The 16604-nt window shown below is 61.9% G+C and overlaps 2 protein-coding genes across 4 annotated transcripts in view; one reads left to right on the plus strand and one right to left on the minus strand.

The window, feature by feature from the left end:
- The window catches only part of FAM163B (family with sequence similarity 163 member B), a 29544-nt gene extending 23037 nt beyond the window's left edge, over positions 1-6507 (plus strand). The window contains exons 2-3 of the mRNA XM_015094070.4: positions 3562-3677; positions 4490-6507. Coding sequence (XP_014949556.2) covers positions 3585-3677; positions 4490-4885 — 489 coding nt within the window. The 5' untranslated portion in view covers positions 3562-3584 and the 3' untranslated portion in view covers positions 4886-6507. The remainder of the gene's footprint in view (positions 1-3561; positions 3678-4489) is intronic.
- A 1670-nt stretch (positions 6508-8177) lies between these two features.
- Positions 8178-16604, minus strand: part of ADAMTSL2 (ADAMTS like 2) — a 34492-nt gene continuing 26065 nt past the window's right edge. For all 3 annotated transcript variants that reach the window (XM_060413735.1, XM_027966120.2, XM_042247998.1), the window contains exons 13-19: positions 14130-14256; positions 13002-13215; positions 12593-12748; positions 12055-12225; positions 11180-11356; positions 9448-9592; positions 8178-8754 (exon numbers count right to left, since the gene is read on the minus strand). In XM_060413735.1, coding sequence (XP_060269718.1) covers positions 8636-8754; positions 9448-9592; positions 11180-11356; positions 12055-12225; positions 12593-12748; positions 13002-13215; positions 14130-14256 — 1109 coding nt within the window. In that variant the 3' untranslated portion in view covers positions 8178-8635. The remainder of the gene's footprint in view (positions 8755-9447; positions 9593-11179; positions 11357-12054; positions 12226-12592; positions 12749-13001; positions 13216-14129; positions 14257-16604) is intronic.

Genomic DNA, 16604 nt, shown 5'->3' on the forward strand with positions numbered 1-16604 from the left:
CAGAGTGTCACTTTCACTGAGGAGGGGGACGGAAAGCTATATCTGCTTACCTTTTTGGAAAGAAGCCACAGAAGGGCAAGCCAGAACTCAGTGAAACGGTCAGATCTGGACGGAGCAGGAAGGAAGCAGGACCTCTCTGAATGCACCTGGTTTTATGCTTTTGACTTTGGAACCAAATGTTTTCTACAGTGAAAAAGGCAAACTCGACTCCCTGGAGGTCCCGTGCTTAATTAAGACTTCACCTTCCAAGGCAGGTGGGGGCTCCCCTGGTGGCTCAGATGGTGATGAACCCACCTGCAGTGCAGGAGACCCGGGTTTGACCTCTGGGTCGGGAAGATCCCCTGGAGAGGGAATGGCAACCCACTCCAGTGTCCTTGCCTGGAGAATCCCATGGACAGAGGAGCCTGGCGGGCTACAGCCCGTGGGGGCTGCAAAGTGTCAGAGACGACGGAGTGACTGACATTTTCATTTTCCAAGCAGGGAGTTCGAGTTCCATCCCTGGTCGGAGAACTAAGACCCCACGTGCCTCACAGCCGAAAAACCGAAAACAATAGGAGCAATATTGTAACAAACTCAGTAAAGACTTTAAAATACGAAAACCACTTTAAAAAAAGAAAAAAAGCTAAGCTAAATCAGTGTAGTTTTTTTAAGACAGTAAACCAACTGAAGTCAATGAATCTAAATATCGAGGTGGTGAGAAAAAAAAGCGTACCAAGAATTATTTCAGGCGACTTTGAAACAGTCTTTTTACTTCACAGCCCTAAGGGGGCAAAACCGCAAAGAAAAACAAATATCAGATTCCGTTCAGTAAGCTTGTTAATAAAAACATTGGTGAGGATACTTTTAAATGGGAAAAAGCACGGAAGTAATGAAGTGTATGTTATGAGGAAATAAAATTTGCACTGTAGAAGTCACATAGACAGCACATTTTAACATGGAAAAACCCCTTTCATGTCTAATTTTAAGTGGAAATATCAGTATAAACTCATGTTCATTTTTCTCTCCCTTAAAAAAAAAAAAAAAAAAAGTCTTTCCTAGATCTGGCCACTGAAAAAGCCCAGAACCATTGCAAAGCCAGAAGCAACTAGCACCTCTAGGGTCCAGACTGTCGTCCCTAGAAGCGCGTCCCCCAGCAAGAGAGCCAAGCGTCCCAGGACTACAGCGAGAAGAACTGGGAGCTCTTATGCCTAAAAGCAGCATGCCTTGAAGGATTAGCGGGGTCCCGTTAAACTAACTTTGGGGCTTCCTGGTGCCTCAGTTGGTAAAGAATCTGCCTACAACGCAGGAGACCCAGGTTTGCTTCCTGAGTGGGGAAGAACCCATGGAGAAGGAACTGGCAACCCACTCGAGTATTCTTGCCTAGAGAATTCCATGGACAGAGGAGCCTGGCAGGCTACAGTCCGTGGGGTCGCAAAGAGTCGGACACGACTCAGCGGCTAACCTACCACCATCAGAATGACCCTGGAGCCAACGTGGGGGCCAAGCCCGTGGTCCCAGCAAGATCATCTAAGCACCAGAAAGAATGATGACTGCGGTGGATTGAAACCCATCAAATGTGTGTAAATCAGTGAGAAAAAGATGGCACTGTGAAACAAGCACAGCCCTCATGGGTGCCAACTTGTTCTGAAAATTGAAAGATTTATAAGCTGAGCATCTATGCTTTTCCTCTGCAGACAGTCTTTTGATATTACCGGCTACGTAATAGGGGAAATTCTGTAGAGAAGAGTCGGAGCTGATGCACGCAGACCAAGTGGCAGGATTCGAACCGTCTCTGTCTGCATCTCCTAACGAGACAACGGATCCCGGCAGGGATTCCCAGCCGCTGCTGAAAGAGTGAGGGGGTGCTGGCGGGGAGGCCTGGGCTGACGGCAGCTGAACGCCCGGGCTCACCCCAACATCACGGTGAGAGGGACAGCGGTCCTGGGGCCCTGAGGGTGGTGCGGAGGGAAGCCAATTTAGAGGGCAGAACCGTGGCAGAGGGACACGTGAAATGCTGCTGGAGGAACTACGAGCCCGTTCTCGTACATGGAAAATTCTGTGAGATAAATGACCCAGTTTCTTCCGTAAACAACCTGCAGGGAGCGGGAATACAGGGGACAACAGTCAAAAGGGCCAAACACAGCTGGATCTGGATGTGAACAAGCCGACTGTGGGAAAGCATTTTGGAGATGAGCAGAGGCTTTTTAAAGGTCCTCACCTGTCAGATTCTGCACTGAAGTGTCTAGAAATAAACGGATATGCTCTGGGATTTCCTTTAATGAACTCAGTTGCCCTGCCATGCTATTCGCTGGGGTTGAGGGGAATGGAAGGGATTGGGAGGCTGAGACAGGGTGTACTCAGCAAAGCCGCTTGTTAAACCTCGGTAGCCTGGAATGGGCCACAGTGGGGATATTTACACGGCACGCATGTTAAGCTGCTTCAGTCGTGTCCGACTCTTTGCCACCTCGTGGACTGTAGCCCGCCAGGCTTCTCTGTCCTTGGGGATTCTCCAGGCAAGGATACTGATGTGGGTTGCCATGTCCTTCTCCAGAGCTTCTTCTCGACCCAGGAATTGAAGCCAGAATCTCCGGCAGAGTCTTTATCTACAGAGCTGCCAGGGAAGCCCTTAATTCCCTGACCCGTGATCAAATGCTCGCCCCTGCCCTGGCAGTGCAGAGTCTTAACCGCTGGGCCACCAGGGAAGTCCCTTAAGAATTTTTTAATGCCAACAGCCTAAATATAAAACGGGAGTTGTTTTTCAGTTTTGAAAGATCAAAAGCTTTTGAAAATCAGCTGCAGACCGTTTGAATACACTTAGCACCACTGACCTGGACATTTAAAAACGGTGAAGATGGTGAGTTTTATGTGACTTGTAATTTGATATTTTAAAGGAGGGATTGTTTGTGTTATAAAATGGAATATGGTTCAAAATTATGTTGCAGAAGAAAATTTAACGATAAAGCAAAATAAGGGTGAGCTGGTGAGGTGATAAAGGACGTTACAAAACCGTACGCTCAGCCCGACTGCATTGGGGTCAATTTTTAAACCCATGAGCTGGTCGCCTAGGCTTCCCAGGTGGCGCTAGTGGTAAAGAACCTGCCTCCCAATGCAGGAGATGTCAGCGACGCCAGTTCGATCCCTGGATTGGGAAGATGCCCTGGAGGAGGGCAGGGCAACCCACTCCAGTGTTCTTGCCTGGAGAACCCCATGGACAGAGGAGCCTGGCGGGCCAGAGCCCATGGGGTCACAAAGAGCTGGGCAAGACTGAAGCGACTGGACACGCACGCACACATGTGCACGAGCTATCCGCCCAAGCTGCAAGTGTGCTAGGCTGAGCACTCATGCAGAGGCTCACGAAAACTTCGCAGCACCCCGAGAGCGAGGGTGTATGCTGCTGGCTTCCCCTCCTGCAGACGTGGGAAGTGCTGGCAGGGACAGGGGTCCCCCCCCCCGCCGCACCCCCGCCCCTGCCTCCTGCCGGCCCTGGGGTGTTTGTTTTCCCTTTTAGCGTGGTTGGTTAGCGTCCTAAGCTGGGATGGGCTCCTGTGATGAGCTGGCTGAAGGTGGTGGCGTGTGTTGCAGGCTGTTGATGGAGAAGGGGGCGAATGACAGCCGGGACGGTGGTCATCACCGGGGGCATCTTGGCGACTGTGATTCTGCTCTGCATTATTGCGGTTCTGTGCTACTGCCGGCTCCAGGTACTCGGGGGCGTGGCGGGGGGAGGTCGGGAGGGGAGCCCAGAGCGGGGCCCTGCAGAGGGCGGGGGCCCCCACCAAGACCAGGCCTCCAAGACGGTGCAAGGCAGCCAGCCCTGCCCAGCCTCCGCGGGTGAGGGCTCAGCGGCAGCTTCCCAGACCCCCTGCAAGGCGAGGCTGCAGAGGTTTGGAGAGGGTGAGGGCCTTAGCCAACGTCACACAGCTACCAGGCGGGCGCAGTGGTGAGCCCCCGGGCCGTGCCTGCCTGACCTGCCCACCCTCGACGGCTGTCCTGGGCCCCGTGTCTTCATGAGAGGAGAAGCCATGTGTGCAGGGCGAGGCGGTGCAGCTCGGCCCTCTTGAGCTAGACTGGGGCCGGCTCTGCCAGCTGCAGGCTGCCTGGGCCTCAGCGTCCCCACCTGCAGATGGGACTTGGTCCCTGCCCCTGCCACGTAGCTGCTGTGGGGCAAAGTGAGTGAAAGTGAGTGAAAGCCGCTCAGTCGTGTCCGACTCTGGACAGTCCCTGGGGTTCTCCAGGCCAGAATGCTCGAGTGGGTGGCCTTTCCCTTCCCCAGAGGATCGCCCCAACCCAGGTCTCCTGCATGGCAGGAGGATTCTTTAGCAGCTGAGCCACCAGAGAAGGGCTGAAATGAGAGAACCCCTCCTTTAGGGACGCCAGGAGTCCGGGGCGCCTCCCCGCCGTGGTCGAGATGGGGACGTGGCTGTAAGACTCGGGGGCGTCCGGGCGCCCTCCGGGGCCTGCGCGGGGCCGGGGCGGGTGGGGAGCCGGGGGTCACGGTGGCCTCTGCCCGTAGTACTACTGCTGTAAGAAGGACGAGTCGGAGGAGGACGAGGAGGAGCCGGACTTCGCTGTGCACTCGAGCCTGCCGCCACTGCACTCCAACCGGAACCTGGTGCTGAGCAACGGGCCGGCGCTCTGCCCAGCCACCGCCTTCAGCCAGAGGTCCCCACCAGCCCGCGCCCTCTGCCGCAGCTGCTCCCGCTCCGAGCCGCCCGCCTTCTTCCTGCAGGAGCCGGAGGACGAGGGCGTCAGCAACGGTGGGGAGCGCGTGGCCTACAGGAGCATCAGCCAGGAGGACGTGGGGCCGCCGCCCGGGGGCTTTGGAGGGCTGCAGGCGCTCAACCCCAACCGCCTGTCGGCCATGCGAGAGGCCTTCTCCCGCAGCCGCAGCGTCAGCACCGACGTCTGAGCGTGCCCCCTGCCCCCCGGCAGGGCCTGAGACCATGGTGAGAGGTCCCCGCCTGGCCCCGGGGCCCCAAACCTAGCGATCCTCGTGTGCCTGTCATCACAGGCGCTCCGGGGCTCCCGGCAAGGGTCAGACCCAGTGAAGGCTGGTGGGGCCACCCCGGGCAGCAGCCACCGGGGCCTGGGTCTGCAGGGAGGCAGGTGTGATGCGGGCGCGGGTGGGGCCTCCAGGTGCCCCAGCTGCAGAGTGAGGTGGGGCTCCAGGGCGCAGACGCCGGACTGCGGATGCCTGGGCTGCCATCAGCGAGGGGCCGGGGGCCAGGGCCTCCGTCGCAGCCGCCTCTGCCGCTCGGCCTGGCCGCTCCCCTCCATCCCTGGGTCTCGGTCTACCCATGTATCCAAGGATGAGGTGGTGGCAGCCAGGCTTGGGGTCTTGCAGCTTAAGCCTTGGGGGCCAAGTCTCCTGTCTCCCCCAACCCACAGACAGCCCGGCTTCCAGTGCAGCTGAGATCCTGCTCCCACCTCCCCACCAATGTCCAGAGAAAAGGGGGGTTTCTCGGGAGGGGCAGCCCCAACTGGCTTTTTGGTGAAAATGGAGTAGGGAAGAGGCCCTGTGCCAACCCTCCCGCTTCAGAAGTAAAACACGCAGCCCACTCCTCAGCCCTGACGTGGTCGGGCAGAGAAAGCCACGCAGAGGCAGAAAGTCCCACTGACGCCCCATGGGACCTGGGACGCCCTCAGGTCCCCAGAGGGACAGGCCCACACCCTCCCACCTGGTGGGTCTCAGGAGGACCTGGGAGCAAGGCCTCAGGCTGCCCTTCCCTGCGCCGGCCCCCAGGTGAGGATAGCTGAGCTCAGCCCCCATCAGGCCCCCTCAGGCCTAGCAGCTCCTCCCTACACCCAGTGAGAAAGCTGCCCCAAGCCCAGGGGTACCTGCCGTGAGGGACACAGCCCCCCATTCAGAGGCCCTGTCTCCTCTGCAGCCTGGTCCCCGGAACCCCCCCCCTCTCCTGGGCCCGCTCTCGCTCGCTCTCTCTCTCTGCCTCTGGGCCCCACCATGGAGTGCCCCCCAGCACCCCCGTAGGGCAGCCCTCATCTGCCCAAGAAGATGGACCAAGCTCCCCAGCCAAGCGGCCTTCCCAGAAGACAAGCTCTGGGGCCAGCGGCTTCCCCCCGGTGTGGGCACATCTCTCGCTCTCTCTCGAAAGCGCTGCAGAGCTGTGATTCTGGACGTGAGCAGAGTTAGGAAGACTTACTATTTTGGGCATTCTCGATATTTTTTTCCCCTCTTCTTCCCTTTGCCTCCTGCCTCAGTTTGGACTCGCTAATGGATTCACGCCCAAGCTTCCCGTTCCTTTGTCACACCCCACGAGTTTCTGATGTGTTGGCTGGGGGTGGGGGTAGGGGGGGGTGGGGGAAGGGTCCGGAGGTGGCACTTCCCGTGGCTGTTCTGTTCGGTCTCCTGTTTCCTTTTCTTGTCTCTGGCCTCTGCATAGATTCCTAGATCCGTCTGACAGCATTACCCCGCACACACCCGTCCAAGCTCTCCCTCAGCTCCGCCGTGGAGACTGGGGGAGCTGCCCGCTCCCCAACACAATCGAGAGCCAATAAAACTCCTCTCCGACACCTTGCGTGCTGTCTTTGGTCCGCCTGGGACTCCAGGCCGACCCAGACTCCTCTCCTGAGCTTCCTGGGAGGGGCCACGTCCAGCCCAACCCAGACAGAGTGGGCCTTCCCTTCCCATCTAGCCCCAGGGGGTCAAGGCTCTGCCCAGAGGGGCTGGTCCTGGCTGCAGCCACATTGGGTTTTTTGACTTTCCTGGGGTGGTTGTATCAGTCTTCCAAGATTGGAAACCACCGGCCTAGAAACCCTGAGCTCCTGGAGAGTGGGTAGGGGGTGAGGTGCTGTGGCCCCTGGGGCGAGTGACTGGCCTCTGTGGGCCTCGGTCTCACCGTCCACACAATGGGCGGCCATGACCCTGGATTCACGGGGCTCTTAGGAGGATTAGAGGCGGTGCTGGTGATGCTCTGGGCACAGAACCTGGCCCACGGGATGTGCACACTAAGTGCTGGGGGGTGGGGAGTCATCGGGAGAGGAGGCGGGGCAAGGCGGGGAGTGACTGGGCATGATGGTGGGGTGTGTCAGGCAGCCCCGCGCCCCTGGATTGCCGTGATCCCATCTGCGCTGGAACCGAGCCGCTGACCTTGAGGGAGCCCACCCCACAGGCCTCCACCCTCACGGCCACACACCCAACTGTGACGCTGTGCTAAACACTGCGGCCCACCCTGCTCTGATCCCGTTTTGGGGACAGAAGGCTCTGCATCCCAGCAAAGCAGCCGGACAGCCGCTCACATCCCCGCTCCCTGTTCCTGACGGAGCCCCTCCCCGTGGCATCTGCGCCCAGGGCCTGCTCGATGTCCCTCAGTCGGTGGATAGCCAGACCCTCCCTCCTCCACTGCAGCCAAACCAAGGTGCTTTCAGCATTGTAAACACCCACCCCTCTCCCTGGAGGCTTTAGAGTCACTCCTGAGGCTGGACCAGCTGAAACATCACCTCCTCTGGGAAGCCCGCCGGTGTCCCGGCACCCGCCAGTCGTCCAGATGAAGAGGCTCGTCTAAGAGGCCCGCCAGCGGTAATGAAGACTGTTTCCTGAGCCCCCCACATGGGCCCGCACGGTGCCCCCCACCCTGCCTGCCTCACCCCTTTTCTTCCCAGCGCACCCCGAGGGGGGAGCTTCCCTCTCCCTCGGGCCCCACAGACCCCAGGCTGGGGCCCCCGCAGCAGTCGGGAGGCACGAGATGCGCTCAGTCCTGACTCCAGCGCCTGAGTCCAAAGCCCCCTGAGCCTCCTCCCTGCAGGCACCCACTCATTTGTCACCTTCTGTCTGCTTTCCCCGAATGGCATTCCTCAGGGAGACACTGCAGTCCACCCCAGCCCGACCCAGACCCGGTCCCAGCCCCAGACCCAGGCCCGGCCCCAGACCCAGCCTCAGACCCAGACCTGGCCCTGGCCCCAGCCCCAGACCTGGACCTGGTCCCGGCCCCAACCCCAGCCCGACCGGTCCCAGCCCGACCCAGACCCGGTCCCGGCCCCAGAGCCAGTCTCAGACCCGGACCTGGACCCGGTCCCGGCCCCAGCCCCAGTCCCGGACCCGGTCCCGGCCTCAGAACCAGACCCGGCCCTGGTCCCAGACCCAGTCCTGGACCCGAGGCTGCATCAGACCTCCCCAGGACGGTGAGCCGCGAAGACACCCCGCCCCCTCCTTGCAGAGCCCCGGACAGCCCAGGATGCCGCCATAAATACAACCACTTTATTAACATACAGAGATTACAGCACGGCCCGGGGCCGTGAGAAAGACGCCCCTCCCCGGTGTAAAGTGCGGTGGGTCCTTCCGTGCCAGGAGCTTCGGATGGGGAGGCGAGCGATGCTAAACTGTGAGATTACGAGTGCCCCGCAGGGAGGGTCGGGGCCTGGGGTGCCCCCTGCGGCCCCTGCCTGTCCCCTGGGCCTGCAGCCCCGCAGGGAGACGGGGCGCTCCCGGGCCTCTGGAGGGGGCAGGGGGCCAGCCTTGCTGCTCTGTCCCGGGGTGAGGGGGGCCGGCGGGCGTGCCGGGGGTGGGGTCTCTCCTGCCCAGGAAGAGCGGGGGCTCAGTGTCGCGTCTTCACCGCTGGGCGCCCCGCGGGAAGGGTGTCCGCGCAGGGGCCGCCGTGGCCCCAGGGACGCCGAGCTCGGCCTCTGAGGGCAGCCGCCGGGCCTAGGAGCGGGGCGGCCGGCAGGAGCGGCAGCAGGCCTTGCCGTAGTGCCAGTGGCCGCAGAGGCTCAGCTTGATGGCCAGCGCGCAGTTGGTGCCCGGCTGGTCCCGGCAGCTGTCATCTGGGGAGGGGGCCTCAGTGCATCAGGGGGCGGCGGGGCGGTGGGGGGGGACGCGGCAGGATCCCCGCCCCGCCCCGTCTACCTCCTTTCCTGGAGCTCTCCCTAGTACCCCTCGCCAGTGACGTCAGGACCCCACCGGTGATGTGGAACGCTCACAGGGAAGGTGGATACCCTGGGACAGGATTTGGAGGAGGCCCTGACCTTACCCCAGAGGTCTGAACATCCCCAGGAGGCCCACCGCTCCCCTCCACTCAGTGGGTCCAAAATAGAGCTCATCACTGGGCCCTGATGCCCGCTCCCCACCCCCGAGCCTAGGACACGCCTGCATCTTCCAGGTGCCCGAGCCAGAGAGCCTGCTTCAGGCCCTTGCCACCCTGCCCCTGCGTGGCCAGCTCGAAGGGGCTCTGGATGAGTTTGCCCAGGCCCTGGCCCCCTGCCCCACCGCCAACTTCCCATCTTCTGAAGCCAGATGCTCTTTGCAAAAGGGTGGGTCTCGGCCTGGCTCCTGGGGGGCCCAGGCTCCAGTCAGATCTCACCTGCCGCCCTTCCCACCCGCAGCTCCCAGCTGGACTTGGCCCCTCCCGGAGAGAGACTTCGCTCCCCGCCCTGCCTTGGTCTCTGGAGCCAAGAGGCGCTCCCGGGCAAGTGCCTGCTCGTTGGGCCCCGACGCGGCCTCGGCGTCGGCCTCCTCACCTGGGGGCTCCGTGGGGCAAGGCTGCAGATCACAGGCCTGTCTGCCAACAGGCTTCACCAGCGGGTCGCAGCCCCGGACGATGTCGGTGCCCTGGTAGCACTTCACGTCGCGCATCCGCACGCCCACCCCGCACGTCTTGGTGCACTGAGCGGGGAGAGACGGGGTGACCATGGCCCCCGGCAGTGCAGGGGGCCCAGCCAGGGGAGACGTGGGACTCCCCTCCTCTCGCCAGGTTGCTGAGTCTCCGTGGACGCGGGACACACGGACGCTCAGGGGCTCGGCAACCAGGAGATGCTGCTGCCCGCCCCCCACCACCACCGCCGTGAGGGCGTGGACCCCCTCATCTCTCCCCCCAGGCAGGTCCTTTGGTTCCAGCTCTCCAGCGTCCTATGCTGCGGGAGGCTCAGGACACAGGGGGCCACAGCCCAGGAAGAGGCTGCCTTCCCGCTCCAGTTAAGAGCTGGGGGCCAGTCAGCTGCATCTTCCAGAGCCAGCACCCCCACCGCGGCTCCCCGTCCAGATGTTCCCCTCGGAAAACCCCGCCGAGCTGCCCAGAACGCCAGGGCCATCTGCTGACCCCAGTTACCCTGCTGTCCTCCCGCTGAGATCCTAAAGGCGGTGGCTCCCTCTGGCTCCCCCTGCTGTGGGTGACCCCATATCACCCAGGCTCCGCTGGGACCTGTGCCCTTGGTCTGCAGAGGTTCCGGTCCTGACCACCCCCCTCCGCCACCCACCAGTTCTATTTGTAGAGACACAAGGAGGGCTTCCAGCCCGATGCCCGCGCCCAGCCTGAGGGAGTCAGCCCAGCCTGGGGGACCGAGCCAGACAACAGTCAGCCTTTGAGGGGGATGCCCCAGGGCGCCTGCAGCCACCCCCCATCCCCCAGAGAGGACGCAGCATCTGGCCTTTCCTGGCGCCCACTTCTCCACCCTTGGTGGACAGCTCAGAAGACGCACTCTTACTAAGCCCCCGACCCAGGCAGAGGCGGCCACAGGGGGTCAGGGTGATGGGTGCCCTCCCCCCAGGCCCAGGCTCCTGGGCGAAGACCCTTCTGGGCCTCCCCATCTGGCACCCCCGCCCCCGGAAGCTGTGCATCCCCAGGTGGAGGGGGGTCCCGGGGTGGGGGCCGGTGATGCGGCCAGGAGAGAGGGGGGTGCGTGGGAACCAGTAAAAACCGCAACCGAGACGCGCCCCTGGGCTGTAGAGTGGAGAGACCGTGCTCCACGGCACCCTCCAACCAGAGCTGGAGGAAGGAGCCCACAGGCCAGAGTCAGGCCGGCGGCTGCCACTGCTCCTGGCCCCGCTCTGCCCGGGGCGCACCGTCCTCCCGTCCCATCTCCTTCTCTGATTCTGTGTCCCTGCCTTAACTCTGACTCTCCCCACCCTCCCGGTGCCCACTGGGATCTGTCTGCCCCACGGTGGGTGTCAGACACACGGGCTTTCAAGCACGTGACTGAAAGGCTTCTAAAGGCAAGGCCAGAAGTGACCTGGGCCAAAAAAAGGGCCCGGGATGAGTGCGGCAGGGATCCCAGAGGTGAGATCCGGGAGGATCTCTTGGAGGAGGCAGCCCTCGTGCTCGCCAGTGTGGAAGCGCTGACAGTCTCTCCAGGGAGGGAAAGCCCTGATGGAGGCTGAGCCGGGGGACGTGAGGGGCACTCAGGGTGGGAGAGGAGGTCCTTCGGCAGGACCAGAGATCAGGCCTGGCCTCAGGAGGGCCAGTGGAGCGCTCACCTCCGACCAGGGGCTGGTGTACCACTTGAAGCAGGGCCTCTCGAAGCAAGTGCTCTCCTCGGGGGGCTTCTTGGCCAGGCCGCACTCGGGGCCGCTGCGCGTCTGCGGCTTCCCGTTGGCCAGCTCCATGCACAGGACCAGCCTCTTCTTCACGCCTCGGCCACAGGTGGTATTGCACTGGGGCGGAAGGGCAGACAGGTTAGGGGTCAGGGGCCAGAGGTCAGGAAGACCAGAACACGAGGCCCCCAGCCATGCCCGTGAAAACGGCTCGGTCAACAGCAAGTGAGTAACAGCCAAGATCAAAGACACACTGGCTGGGAACCTGCTGGTCGATAGCCACGTGGCCCCAACAGATTTGATCAGAAACAGTTTAACAGAAAAACCATCTGTTGTGAAACAAAATGGTCAGTGGCCATTTGCCTGGTGATGAATTAGCTGATAGCAATCTGCCTAAGCCAAGCGGTTGAAAGCCATGTGGTTGGGAACCATGCGGCTGGAAACGGCAAGCTGGTGACCTTGACGGGTCACCAGAGGTCACGAGAACAAGCGGGAGCACAGGGCCCACGGCCCAAGGGGGAGTGCGGCCCAAGAACCCCCAACCTGGGCTTCCGCCTCGGGAGCACGGAGCTGTGGGAAACGGGTCAGCCCCGCACGCCTCACCGAACATTCGCTACTCAGATCTGGGAAGTTTTAAGCGTTTTCTTACCTTCTTTGTTTTTTTTTTCTATTTCAAGTTAATGTTCACTGGGTTGTGGCATCATAATGTCCAATTAATTCCTCACTTGGCCAACCTGTCATTCTGGCCACCTGGCTCTCAGCCAGTTAAAGCCTCTCCCAGACGGTGGGGCCCTGCTCGCTGGGTGGGGGGCACTCACCCGCTCCCAGTCCTGGGCCAGCCAGTGGGCAGGGCAGTTCTTGTCCCCACAGGGGTGGATGGCCAGGGGCTTGGACTCCATCTGGCACTGAGACTCGGGCACGACCCGTCCGTCGCTGGTCTTGCAGTACACGTGTCTGATCATGCGGCCTTGCCCACAGCTGCCGCTGCACTACAGGGGCACAGCCGGGGTCAGAGGCAGAGCCCCTCCCAGGGCCCCCGACCTCCTTCCCCAGAGAGAAGAGCTGGGTGGGGGAAGGGTTGCCATGGTAACTGTGTTTTAAATACCATGTTCTGTTCCAATTACAGAAAGATGGCAAGCTCGATTAAAAACACACCTAAAACCCCAGAAGAGTCCCCTGCGTACCCAGCACTCAGAGGGGAGCCCAGTGGGCATCTGAGCGTCTCACCCAAGTGGGAGAAGAGAGAGGCAGGCAGGGAGCTTAGAACGAGGGCACGGCAACGGGACCGCTCGTGTTGATCCAAGGTTCTGACCCCCGTAATCGCACGGGTCAGCCCCCTGAGCACCCGGCCCTCACCGGCCCCCAGTCGGAGACGGTCCACTGGCGGTCGCAAGGGGGCCCCGCACAGTCCTTCTCCCCCACAGGCCTGGTGCTGGGGTCGCACAGCTTCTCGTCCTCCGAGCAGCGGATGTCCCGGGTCACCACGCTTCGCTCCCCACACTTGGCCGTGCACTGTGGGGAGACGGCGGAAGGGCGGGCTCGTGGCTGCCCTAGCTGCAAGCAGACCCCGGCCCGGCTCCCACTCGGCTCGCTTGGCCCCCACCCAGCCCACAGCCCACAGCCCCCAGCCAGCCCAGAGCCCCCACCCGACCGGGCGCCCACCCGGCCCACTCAGCCCGCGTGCACCTCGGACCACTTGGATATCGCCCACTGCAGCCCGGCTCCCACCGGCCCACAGCGCCCACCTGGCCCGCTCGGCACCCACCTCAGACCACTGGGACATCTCCCACTGCGGCCCGCAGGCCGGGCCCCGGCAGGTCTTGCGCTCCTCGGGCCGCACGGCCTCGGCGGCCTCACAGAGGTCGCTATAGACGGAGCTGTCGAAGCCGGGCGAGAGCATCTTCCAGCAGCGCACGACGCGGAACTGGAAGCCCTCGCCGCAGGTGCGCGAGCACTCGCTCCAGCTGCTGGTCTCCCACCTGCCTCGGGAGGGCGCGGCCGTCAGCGACCCCCACCCGCTCCCTCCAGCCCGAGCGCCTTCTGCTCCTGCCAGCTCCACCTTGGGGTCCTGCCTCAGTGTCCTGAGGCGCCCAGCCCCACTGAAGGGAAGAGGGGACCCCCATGACTGCACACCCAGCTTCTCGGAAAGGAGCAGACACATGTGGAGAAGAGACCCCAGGACGGAACAGAGACCCCAGGACGGAGCAGAGACCCCAGGACGGAGCAGAGACCCCAGGACGGAGCAGAGACCCCAGGACGGAGCAGAGGCCCCAGGACGGAGCAGAGACCCCAGGACGGACAAGAGACCCCAGGACGGGCAAGAGACCCCAGGACGGACAAGAGACCCCAGGACGGAGCAGAGGCCTGGACGGAGCAGAGACCCCAGGACGGACAAGAGACCCCAGGAAGGAGCAGAGACCCCAGGACGGGCAAGAGACCCCAGGACGGGCAAGAGACCCCAGGATGGAGCAGAGACCCCAGGACGGACAAGAGGCCCCAGGATGGAGCAGAGACCCCAGGACGGAGCAGAGACCCCAGGACGGAGCAGAGACCCCAGGATGGAGCAGAGACCCCAGGACGGACAAGAGACCCCAGGATGGAGCAGAGACCCCAGAACCAAGCAGCGACCCCAGGACAGAGCAGAGACTTCAGGATGGAGCAGGGACCTCGGGATGGAGCAGAGACTCTGGGACGGAGCAAAGACTCCAGGATGGAGCAGAGACCCCACGACGGAGCGGAGACCCCACGACGGAGCAGAGACCCCATGATGGAGCAGAGATCCCGGGACAAAGCAGAGACCCCAGGACGGAGCAGTCCCCTGGACACAGCCTGGCAGAGCCCCAGCTCACCCACCCCCAGCACACACCCTGCCCGGAGCCTGGGTGGCAGGTACCTGGGCTGGCACTCCCTGCCTGCGCAGAACTCCTGGACGGGCTCGGGCCGGGTCAGGGCGTCGCAATAGCTGTCATCCACCTCGATGCCGTCGTAGCGGACACACATGGCGTAGGTGGACAGGACCCCTGGGTTCAGGACAAGGGAAGGGCGCCTGAGCCCACTGTGAGCTCCGGGAGGCTGGCAGGCGGGCCCCGGGGCCATGGGCGAGTCACCCGGCCTCTCAGCACTTCCTGGTTTCAGTCCAGAACAGCGACAGTTAAGCTGACCGGACTGTGGCCGGGTCCCAGCAAGGCCGGGTCTGTGCATCTGAGCTCCCTCCCCTCCTGGGCCCAAGCGCCTCAGCTCCTCTCTGCACAGCCTACCCTGCCCAGGCCGGGCACTCAGTGCTGCCTCACAAACCCTGAGCTGAAATGAGGAGGCGATGTGCTGGCTGCTTCGGGCGTGTCCAGCTCTGCGACCCCATGGACGATAGCCCGACAGGCTCCTCTGCCCATGGGATTCTCCAGGCAAGAACACTTGGGAGTGGGTAACCAGTCCCTTCTCCAGGGGATCTTCCTGATCCAAGGATTGAACACAGGGCTTTTGTATTGCAGGCAGATTCTTTACCATCTGAGCCACACGGGAAGCCAAGAAGTCACAGTCACCGGGCTTTTGGTAAACTCAGAACGGCCCTCACAGAGGTGCAGAGGCAAACACAGCCAGGTGCTGCTCATCTTCACTCACTCAGTGACTATTGTGGGTGGGTACATGGAGGGAAGGATGAGTGGATGGGCAGGTTGGTGGTGGACGGATGGATGGGTGGATGAACGGGTAAGCTGGTGGGTGGGTGGGGAAGTATACCTGGATGATGGACGGATGGATGGGCAGGTTGATGAGTGGATGGATGGATGGATGGGTGAGTGGACGGATAGACGAGTGGATGGGTGGGTGGGCAGGTTGGTGGATAGGTGGGGAGGTATGGATGGGAGGTAGGTGCGTGGATGCATAATGTATCCTTTCCAGCCCTTCCTCAGATGTCACATTCGACCTTCAGGTCCTCCGTGCCCTCCCATAGCATGCCCTAGTCCTTATCGAGCTCCCTCTCAACTTTCTTTTATCATTTTTGTGGTTAAATATCTGCTACTCTATAAATCTCGGGTTCCCCGATAGCTCAGTTGGTAAAGAATCCGGCTGCAATGCGGGAGACCCCTGTTCAGTTCCTGGGTTGGGAGGATCCCCTGGAGAAGGGAAAGGCTACCCACGCCAGTATTCTGGCCTGGAGAATTCCATGGACTAAGTCCATGGGGTCGCCAAGAGTCAGACACAGCTGAGCGACTTTCACTTCACTTCACTCTATAAATCCCGTGGGGGGACCGTATGTAAAGGGCCAGCCCTCAACTAAAATTATTTATTCCTTTGCTGCCACCTCCACCCTCTGCTTCTCTGCTCTTCCTGCCCTGCACCCCCATGCCAGGCACCAGGCCGACACGGGCCGAACCCACCCCACAGTGCGGGGTTCCCTCCCTGCCGCGGAGCCAGGGCGACTCGGGGGAGTGTGAGCACGGGTGGGGTCAGGGGCTGGGGTTGTTGTTATTACCAGCGCATGTGTGCCGAGGGGAACCTTGCCGGATGACCTCCCCTGGGGGTTGCCCTGCCCCATAAACCAAGAGCACCCGCCGACTCGCGCTCCCTGCCCAGGGGCGCGTGTCTGAGAGCCGGCAGCTCCTGCCTCTCCAAGCCCCAGCCTTGGATGGAATGAAACAGCCTGGGAGGCGGCCCACACGGGGGTTTTTTCTTTTTTCCGTGAGGGATGAGCCAGGTTGCAATCACGGCTTCCCCTCTGCCAGCGCCGGGCTGTGTCGTCTTTAGCCATCGCTGAGCGGGGGGCTGGCTTCCTGGCCAGGCCTGCTCAGAATGTTCCAGAGACGTCAGTTCTGGGGCCCAGAGAGGTCCCAGCAGCCCCTCAGCAACTGTCTGCTTGTTCTCGCCTCGTCATCAGGGAAACAGCAGGTCCTGATCAGGAGGGACGGGACTGCTGGTCCCAGCGCCGTTGCTGGCTAGGGGTGATGTGAGGGCGGTCAGACTCTCCAGACCTCCGCTTGCCACTCACCCTCTCCCGGGAACCCCTCACATGTGACGGGAGGCACAGCTCCACTCTTCTGGACACCCACCTCATGGCATCAGTCCTGAGTGCGGGGCTTCTCAAACCTTCTTACCGAGCCCTTCCTCTAAAGGAAAGAAGCAGGAAGCCCCAGTGCCGGACTGGGTGGGCCTCTTCTGCCCGCAAGGCCGGGGGTCTCAGAGCCTGTCCACTCCACTCCCCTCGCTCTGGGCCAGGGGGTTGTCGAGAATCATCGGGAATCATCCCGTGTGACTCAAGCGAAGGGTCCAAACCGATCCACCTGCCTTTCTCCCGCTCTCAAGAGCATCTTTAAGGAGAAGAAAGAATGCTTGCTGCTCTGGCCGCTATGGCCGGGGCTCAGGACACACGAGA

The sequence above is a fragment of the Ovis aries genome, chromosome 3 (genome assembly GCF_016772045.2).
Source record: "Ovis aries strain OAR_USU_Benz2616 breed Rambouillet chromosome 3, ARS-UI_Ramb_v3.0, whole genome shotgun sequence".
Classification (NCBI taxonomy): domain Eukaryota; kingdom Metazoa; phylum Chordata; class Mammalia; order Artiodactyla; family Bovidae; genus Ovis; species Ovis aries.